The following is a 10,084-nucleotide window of genomic DNA, read 5'->3' on the forward strand; positions in this document are numbered from 1 at the left end:
ATGTCCCACTCTTCATCTGACATTGTGGTTGCTTTCTTTGCCTTTCCTTCCAATGACCACCACAAATCCTTTTGATACAGGTAATCCTCCATCTACATTTTCCATAACTGATAATTCTGGTTGTTAAACTTTTCAACCTTGAATTTGGAATCCTCCATTGCTCCCACTCAAATCTGAGAGTCCTGCCAATTTACAGAAAACCTCACTCTAATACCAATTGTTAGGGTTTCAAGCAAATCTAAAGCAAATATGAACTAACAATTATATGCAGATTTAAATACAAAAGATAAAGGAATAAAACAGGACATGAATACCACAAAGATTTAACGTGGTATGTCTTTCACCTTCGCAACTATGTATAAAGGGCCATCGGGTGATGGTTTCACTAGGGTGAAATGTAATACAAGGATCCTTAGGTGTTTCTACCATGTTGACCAAGTTCAGAGCCATAGAAGTGAATTCCTTAGAAGAGAAAGAAGGATGTTCAGTTTCAATCATGTTAGAGGTATGAGAAGGCAAAGGATCAGTGAAAATCTTAAGATTTTGTTTAGGAGGAGCTACTGATTTATTTTCCTTATCATTCACACATGCCACAGATATAATATTATTATCAATCAAATCTTGAATCTTACTTCTCAATGCAAAACATTTCCCAGTATCATGACTAGGATGACGATGAAATTTACAAAAGGAATTGTTATCAAAATAAGGGGATGCAAGCTTAGAAGGATCAACTAGTTTTATAGGAGGAAGTTTAAGAACATTTCTTTGTAACAATTGAGACATAATACTATGTAAAGATTCATTCAAAGAAGTAAATTGTCTTTCTCTTTTGAAAAATTTAGAAATAGGAGGCACACTTGTTGTAGCATTCACATTGTTGTTGTTGATTGTATAATTGAACTTGATGAAGCCTTTTCTTGGTTTGAACTTTGCGAACAGTTGTTGAACACTCTCCCCTTTATCACTTGGAGCCATAGGAGTGGATTTTTCCATTTGACTAATAGGCAGTTGATAATTGTGGAGTGTTGCACACAACTACAAAAAGGAAGTAAACTTAGACAAAAGAAGCTTTTCCCTAATATCTTTTTGAAAATTAGAAATGAAAATTCTTTGAATATAATTATCAGGTACATGAAAAGAAATTTGAGCACACAAATGCTTATATCTACCACTAAAATCAGTCAATTTTTCTTTAACACCTTGTTTACAATGCATTAAATCAATCAAAGTGATTTTAGGACCAATGTTATTTTGAAATTGTTGGATGAAAGCATTTGCTAGTTGTTGAAAAGAAGTGATAGAACAAGGCAGCAAAGAGAAATACCATTGTAAAGCCTTATCTCTTAGTGTTCTTGTAAACAGTTTTGCAAGCAATCTTTGATCATAAGCAAAATCAATACACAATGTTTGAAATGTTTTGATATGTGTAAGAGGATCCCCTTTTCTATTATAGATTTTTAATTGAGGGACCTCCACATGCTTAGGTGGGAGGACTTTAACAATATCAAGAGAAATTGGGCTCGCAACATCAAAGATGGGCACACTAAACTTGGATTGACTCATAGAAGCAATTTGTTGATGTAAGGAAGACATGGTTTGAGAAAGATTGTTAATTGTTTCTTCAGTAAAATAAGTGATGTTAGACATAGTTGATTGAGAAGGTGGTGTGATGTTATTGAAGGAAGGTATGGATTGAGAATAAGGTGGTGGGACATTATGATAAGTAGGCATAGGGGATGATTGTGTAGGAAATGGGACACTTAAAGGAGGAACAAAATTGTTGGATCAATTTCCCCCTTGTGTCACATTGATTGGTTGAAGGATAACAAGAATGCTTATTGAAGATGAAAGGAAATAAAAGAGCAAGGAAAGGAAAAATAATCCAAGAAAGTTTATGATGAAGTAATTGTTACCATGAGAAAAGCAAAGACCTTGGAGCATCACCCAAATGTGAAGAAGGAGGCACAAGAACTTGTGAAAGGGGAAAAGCAAAGAAAAACCCCTTGTGATATTATGAATGAGGCAATGCCTAAAAATGAGAGAGAGAGAGAGAGAGAGCAAGAAGCTCTTTACAATATTGTCATTAAGAAGAAATGAGAGAGGAGGCATCTCTTAAATAGAGATGAGGAGAGGAGTTACAAAGTAACTCCCAAATCTATGAATGCCACCATTCATAAAATGTGTGTGCCATGTGTCCACATCCTCTTATGGAGGAAATCTAATATTCCTTAATAAAGGAAAATAAAAGAAATGACTTGTCCTCACACATGTACTAGAGGACAAATTACATGTAGGAATTCCAAAGGAATATCCTAAACTAAATAAAAATAAACCTAAGCTAAGTAAAGATTAAATATTCTAACACCCCCCCTTAAGCTTTACTTGGGGAGCTTACATCAAACCCTTCAATGGGTTGTAATCCAAGATTTTTACAATGAAATTGGAATTTTTCTTTACAAAGTGGCTTGGTCAAAATATCTGCAACTTGGTCTTCCCCCTTGCAATAGAGGAGTGAAACTTGCTTGTCTTCAATTTGTTCTCTAATAAAGTGGTGTTGGAGAGCAATGTGTTTTGTCCTTGCATGGAAAACTGGATTTTTAGCCAAGGCAATGGCACTTTGGTTGTCACAATACAATGGAGTTGGTTTGTGTTGAGGTAGACCCAAATCTTCAAGTAGTCTTCTAAGCCACAAGACTTCTTTGGAAGCATTAGTGCATCCTTTGTACTCAGCTTCAGTGGATCCAAGAGAGGTAGATTGTTGCTTTTTACTATTCCAAGAAATTGCTCCTGAACCAACAAAAAAACAATAACCACAAGTAGATTTCCCATCATTGGGATCTCCACCTAGATCGGAATCAGTAAAACCTTTTAAAGTAAAATCAGAATTTGCATCATAAAACAAACCTACATTAATTGTTCCTTTAATATATCTTAAAATTCTTTTAGCAACTTTAAAGTGTGTTTGTTGAGGTTTAGACATGAATCTTGAAACCAAACCAACACTATAAGCAATATCTGGCCTAGTAAGAGTTAAATAATTTAAACTTCCAACTAATTGTCTATACAAAGTAGGATCAACAAGAGGAGTTTGCATATCAAGCATTAACTTAGTGCCTAATTCAATAGGAATTGAAACATGATGAGCATCATTCATTTTAAACTTTTCTATGAGATCTTGAGCATATTTACTTTGTGATAAGAAAATTCCTTTAGAGGTTTGCCAAATTTGCATTCCTAAGAAATAATGTAAAAGACCTAAATCAGTCATTTGAAATTTTTGATTAAGTTGAAACTTAATATCAGAAATCAAAGTATTGGAACTTGAAGTAAGAATCAAATCATCTACATACAAGATAATAATTATAATATCATCTTGACTATGTTTAATATACAAGTTAGGATCATTTTTACTTCTAATAAAGCCTTGAGAAAGAAAGAATTCATTAATCTTTGAATACCACTCCCTAGGAGATTGCTTTAATCCATAAATTGATTTCTTTAATTTACAAACTAAGTGTGCATTACCTTATTTAATAAAACCAGGAGGTTGAGACATATAAATTTCCTCGTGTAAATCACCATTAAGAAAAGCACTTTTAACATCCATTTGGTGAATAGGCCAATTCATTCTAGAAGCTAAAGCAAGCACAAGTTTAATTGTAGGCATTTTAGCAATAGGAGCAAAAGTTTCATTATAATCTAAGCCTTCAATTTGAGAAAAACCTCTAGCAACTAATCTAGCTTTAAATTTACTAACTTGATTATTAGCATTCAATTTAGTTTTATAAAGCCACTTGCAAGAAACAAGATTTTTACCATGAGGCAAGGGAACTAAATCCCAAGTTTGGTTAGAAATTAGAGTATCATATTCTTCCTTCATTGCTTTTTGCCAATGTGGTTGATTTTTAGCTTGATCAAATGTTTTAGGATCATTAGAATTCATAATAGTAGTCATTAAAGCATAATTACAATAATTAACTCTCCTAGCTTGAAGTTTATCCATTCTAGCTAAGTATTCATCACTATCTTGAATTAAAGATTTAAACCATTTAGGTATTCTTTTAGAAGTAATGAATTCATCACTAGAAGAGGAGTCATGAGGAGTAGAGTTATTATTATCATCATCACTATCACTAGAAGGAATAGAAAGAGATGCATGAGGAGTAGGGTTAAGAGAAGGAGGTTGGTCCTCCACAAGCACAACTTTGGTTTGACCAAGTTCATCATCCTTCACTTTAGAACAATCATGAATGCCCTTTTCTGCAATACAAACATCTCTTGCAACTTTTACCTTGTTAGTAATAGGATTGTAAACTCTATAACCTTTAGTATTTTCATCATAACCAACAAAAATAAAAGGAGAAGATTTAGCATCTAATTTTTTCCTTTTCTCCTTAGGTTTGTGAACATAAGCTATGGAACCAAAAATTCTTAAATTCTGCAAATTAGGCTTTCTACCAGACCAAGCTTCTTCAGGAGTTTTATCCTTTAAGGCTTTGGTAGGTGTTCTATTAATTAAATATGTTGCACAAGCCATAGCTTCAGCCCAAAACTTGTAATCCATATTTTTAGCATGCAATAAACATCTAGCCATTTCAACAATTGTCCTATGCTTCCGTTCTGCCACACCATTTTGTTGTGGTGTATAAGGAATGGTAAGCTCATGTTTAATTCCAAAAGATTTTAAATAAGCATTAAATGCATTATTGACATATTCTCTTCCATTGTCAGTACGAAGAATCTTAATTTTAGAACCAGATTGCCTTTCTACAAACATATGAAATTCAGTAAAAATATCAAGCACTTGATCCTTACTATGAAGGAAATATATCCATGTTCTTCTGGAAAAATCATCTACAAAGGTAAGTGCATACCTTGAACCTTGGATGGAGGGATTCTCCATGGGACCCAAGAGATCACTATGAATGAGGTGCAATTTAGTGTATGCCCTCCAAGATTGACCATGAGGAAAGGGTTCCCTATGCATCTTACCACTCATGCAACCATTGCAAACAATTTGAGAAGGAACAATAGTAGGCAATCCATCAACCATATTTGCTTTTTGCATTAGTGAAATATAATCAGAATTGAGATGGCCAAGTCTTTCATGCCATATAGTAAAATCAACAGTAGTAAGCAAAGAATACTTTGGAGGAGCAAATTCATAGAACTTGAATAAGTTATCACTATCCATTTTAGCAGTAGCAATAACATGATTAGTGTTTGGATCAATGATATAACATATGCCCCTATAAAAGTTAATCTTATAATCTTGACAAAGTTTAGGAACTGAAATCAAATTTGATTTTAATTCAGGAACATAAAGAACATCATGTAATTTCCCATTAGGAACATTCACATCACCAATAGCTTCAACTTTACAACTATGATTATTAGCTAATTGAACAGGAATATTAGAAGTATCGGGATGCAAAGATTCAAAACATTCTTTATGAGAAGTAACATGTTGAGATGCACCAGAATCAATAATCCACTCAAGTGGTTGAGAAACATTATAAGTACATGTAAATGCATGACGAGATGAATTACCATTGTTATTACCCTTCTTATAATGAGGTTTATGTTGATTATTTTGATTATTTTGATTCATGGGCTTTTTACCATTTTGTTTCTTAAAACAATTATTAGTAATATGTCCATCTTTCCCACAATATGTGCAATGGGGTCTTGTTTGAGAATTATTCCTTTGATTATTGTGATTATTATTATGATTATTATTATGAGAATTATTATGATAGGATTTAGAATGAGATTGATAATTAGAAGATTTGTGATTGTTATGATGATTATTATTATGATTATGATTATGTTTATTATTATTGGATCTAAAATTATTATTATGATTTTGATTTTTAGACATAAAAGCATGTTCACTACTTTTAAGAGTACCAAATTGAATTAATTTAGCTTCCTCTTGACGCAATAAATTATGAAAAATATCATATGTTAATTGAGTAGCTAAGCTAGGAATAGCAAGTTGAGCATGAATATTCGTAATAAATTGTTGAAATTGACGAGGAAGACATTTTTTAAGAATAAGATGAATTAAACGTAAATCAGCAAGAGTAACTCCTAAACCAGTTAATTGACTATTAACAGAATCAAACTTTAATAAGAATTCATCCATAGTTTTAAAATCTGTATACCTTAGATCTTCAAGTTGATCTTGAAGTTGAATTTTTCGGGATTCATTTGAGCTATCATAAGTAGTTTTTAAAATTTCCGAAGCTTCATGCGCTTTTGTACAATTTCCAATTAAAACATACAAATCAGGAACCATTGAAATACCAATTAAACCAAGTGCTTCCTCATTTTGAGCCTTCCATCTATCTAGGTCGGCTTGAGGAGCAGATGTAGCGGGTTCAAATGTTTTATCAGTCGCAAAATCCAAAAGGTGTTTGAAACGAAAAATAAACGAGACATGTGTTTTCCAAGAATGATAATTGGAACTGTTTAATTTAATTTCTAGAATTAATGTAGACATGATAGCAAAATAATAGTTTGTAAAAAAAATTACCCCTTTGATTAAAAAGATAAAAATTAACCTCCTTGATTTAAAAATAAACCAGATTTGAGTAAGAATTATAACAAAAGTTATGTAAAAAAAATGTTATATTCAAATCTTAAATAACAAATTTTTTAAAAAATATTTACCAAAGAAAAAAAATTATATTTGAATAACAAATTGAAATTGATTTTTTTTAAAAAAAATTTATTTAAATAAATTGTAAGTCTTAATAACAAAATAAAACGATTGTATATTAAGAGCTTTATTAAAAACACTTTATTCAAAAAACTTTAATTCATTTAAAATTTTTTAAAAAAACTTTATAACTAAATGTTTTTTTAACGTTATTAACTATTAAACTTTTTGTTAAAAAATTAATAAACTATCTAAAATTTTGTATATATTAAATGGCCTTGTCAGATGTGCAGAGACGTTAAAACAGAAAAAAAGTTGCAGAGAAAACGTTCTGGAAAGAATTACAGATGTTGTCTCACGGATACATGCAACACAAGAACAAAAATGGCTTATCTAATTCAATCAGATGCAGTTGCTTGGTTGCAGTGAAGAAGATGCAAGGATAGGTTACGCTTTTGCAATCCCTTTGTGATCATTCTTTGTGAGGAACAATTTTAAAATGCGTTAATTATATGATATTTAGAAATGCCTCTGGGGATGGGAGAATTAGCAAGAATGAATAGCAAGATTCGTATCGGGCGAACAAGCGACAGCGTAGACTCAGACAAGAGGAAGGGAGAAAGGATCTCGTTATTTTTCAAGCAGGCAAAAATGGCAGGCAGAGGGAAATCTGTAGAGGGGAAGAAGGCAGTTTCAAGGAGTTCTAAGGCTGGTCTTCAGTTTCCTGTTGGGCGTATCGCCAGGTTTCTCAAGGCAGGGAAATATGCTGAGCGTGTAGGTGCGGGCGCTCCTGTTTATCTTGTAGCCGTTCTCGAATATCTTGTTGCTGAGGTTCTTGAGCTGGCCGGTAACGCTGCAAGGGACAACAAGAAGATTGATAAGAAGCGTGTGAAGAGGTTCAAGAGGCCACAGAGCAAACGCAGGATTACTGACAAGTTTTTTAAAAAAAATTTAATGTCAATGTAATATCAGTGCAGAATCTATCCACTTATCAGCTCAATATTAGTAAAAATTATTGTTTGTGTATTGAACTCAATGCTGTGGAGAACTGTAAATTATGAACAGTCTTTCCTAGAGGAATCTTTTAACTGGATTGATTGCATTAACAGAGTTGATGTTTCTGTTAAAAAAAAATTAATGTCAATGTTTTTTTTTTCTTATATCAGTGTTTGAGCCTCGATACACTTATCATACTATATTTGTGCTATAAAAAACTATCTACCCTTCTTAAGAGACCATAAAAATTAATATTGATGCGCAATTGTTTTGGTCTTCACAATGTGAATTCAAGACTTATAGCCAGGAGTTAATTTTTTATTTTATTTAACAATAAACTATAAAATATCTAAAACAACTCAAAATGATAACCACGGTATGGTTGAAAGGGACAATAGAGTCACAGTCCAATGACTGAAAAACAAAACAGATACAATCATATAGGAAGAACAAATTTAAGTTTGAGTTTAATCCTCAACAAATTTAAGTTTAAATAAAGATTATCCTTTTTATTTATCAATAACACCTGCAAATAAAGATGTTAGGACTGAATGGCAGATTTAAACAAATTGAATCAAAATAGTTGTAAGCAAGAAAAAAGGTTAAAATCTGCAAGTGAATCCGAAATGAAGTTTAATGATAAATTAGTTTTGGCGGCAAGCCGACCAAATAAATTAAGGAGACTAAGTTTGGTGGTAAACCTTCCAAACTATGCACACTAAAAAAAATAACTTTGGCGGCAAGCCTTCCAAAGATACAAATTTAAACTAAAAAGGAGGAACTTTGGTGGCAAGCCTTCCAAAGCCCTTTTTTAATAAAAAAAACTAACTAGAATAGGAGATTAAACCTGCAGGCAAACTTGTTAACAAGTTTGAAAAAAAAATTAAAATCTGAAACCAAAACCTGCACAATAGAAAATATTAGAAAAGAACTTCTTCTCCTCTCAATAATGCCTCCAACAAGGTGAACTCCACTGAATGGTAACCTTCATCAATGTTAACTTAAAACAAGGATTAGAAACCTGCTCTGATACCATGAAAGGAAATAAAAGAGCAAGGAAAGGAAAAATAATCCAAGAAAGTTTATGATGAAGTAATTGTTACCATGAGAAAAACAAAGGCCTTGGAGCATCACCCAAATGTGAAGAAGGAGGCACAAGAACTTTTGAAAGGGGAAAAGCAAAGAAAAACCCCTTGTGATATTATGAATGAGGCAATGCCTAAAAATGAGAGAAAGAGAGAGAGAGCAAGAAGCTCTTTACAATATTGTCATTAAGAAGAAATGAGAGAGGAGGCATCTCTTAAATAGAGATGAGGAGAGGAGTTACAAAGTAACTCCCAAATCTATGAATTCCACCATTCATAAAATGTGTGTGCCATGTGTCCACATCCTCTTATGGAGGAAATCTAATATTCCTTAATAAAGGAAAATAAAAGAAATGACTTGTCCTCACACATGTACTAGAGGACAAATTACATGTAGGAATTCCAAAGGAATATCCTAAACTAAATAAAAATAAACCTAAGCTAAGTAAAGATTAAATATTCTAAAAGAAGACATAGGTAAAGATGGAGGATTGAATGAAGAAGAGGGATCGCCCCCATGACTAATTGTTGCAAGGATGACATATGGAGTTGAAGTAGCCCTGATATTCGAGGTGAAAGTAGGAACACTAGTCAGAGGAATAGTTAAAGGAATAGAAGGATTGACTTGTGTTGAAGGTTGTGAATAACCTAGGGTTTTGACACAACTCTTTATAGGCATGACATTAGAATAAACAATATGAGAAATACCACAAAGTATATCAATTCCATTCTTATCACTTTGAATCGTACATTTAAGGCCTTCAATTAATGGAAGAGCTTCACTATTAGGGTATTCTTGGGACATCCATTGTTGAAAGTTATCAAATTGATTCTCCAATTTGGAAAGTTGATCTATGGAGACTCTAGTTAAAGCTTCTTCTTCATCATGGGATTCATCAATGGGATAAATAGGCACATGATTAGGATGGGAACAATTAACATTGTCCTCATTAAAGAAGTCACCCAAAGTAGGCTCCATCTCCTCGGTAATTAAACCTTGGGAAGCCTTAATTCTAATGCTTCATCTAATGGGGATAGTATAGGTAGGAATAATGGTGGTAAAACTCATGCACTAAAGGGAAAATTTGAATTTTGAATTTTAAATTATAGCACTAATACATTTAGCCTAAAATTTTGACAAAGGTTTCCGACGGAGAAGGTATATTGTGATCAAACTTGATTTTTTTTTGAAAAAATGCCCGATTTTGTCGGAATTCCGACGATAATTCAACATTTGGTTTTGACGTAGAAGGAATTGGCAAAGACATTAGGGTTTTTTTTGAAAAAGTGCCCACGTTCGTTGAAATTCTGACGACCACATGCATTACTTAAAAAA

The 10,084-nt window shown here is 32.7% G+C and overlaps 1 protein-coding gene across 1 annotated transcript; it reads left to right on the forward strand.

Moving 5' to 3' along the window:
• Positions 1 to 7,238: 7,238 nt before the first annotated feature.
• On the forward strand, positions 7,239 to 7,633 carry LOC131036491 (protein H2A.7-like). Its single transcript, XM_057968388.2, has one exon. It carries the CDS (start codon positions 7,319 to 7,321, stop codon positions 7,631 to 7,633), a length of 315 nt encoding a protein of 104 aa, XP_057824371.2. The 5' UTR covers positions 7,239 to 7,318.
• Positions 7,634 to 10,084: the final 2,451 nt, after the last annotated feature.

Source organism: Cryptomeria japonica, chromosome 10 (genome assembly GCF_030272615.1).
Source record: "Cryptomeria japonica chromosome 10, Sugi_1.0, whole genome shotgun sequence".
NCBI lineage: Eukaryota > Viridiplantae > Streptophyta > Pinopsida > Cupressales > Cupressaceae > Cryptomeria > Cryptomeria japonica.

Bases quoted from the DNA above. Each gene is read 5' to 3' on its own strand.
- LOC131036491 (XM_057968388.2), top strand. From the start codon at position 7,319: ATGGCAGGCAGAGGGAAATCTGTAGAGGGGAAGAAGGCAGTTTCAAGG.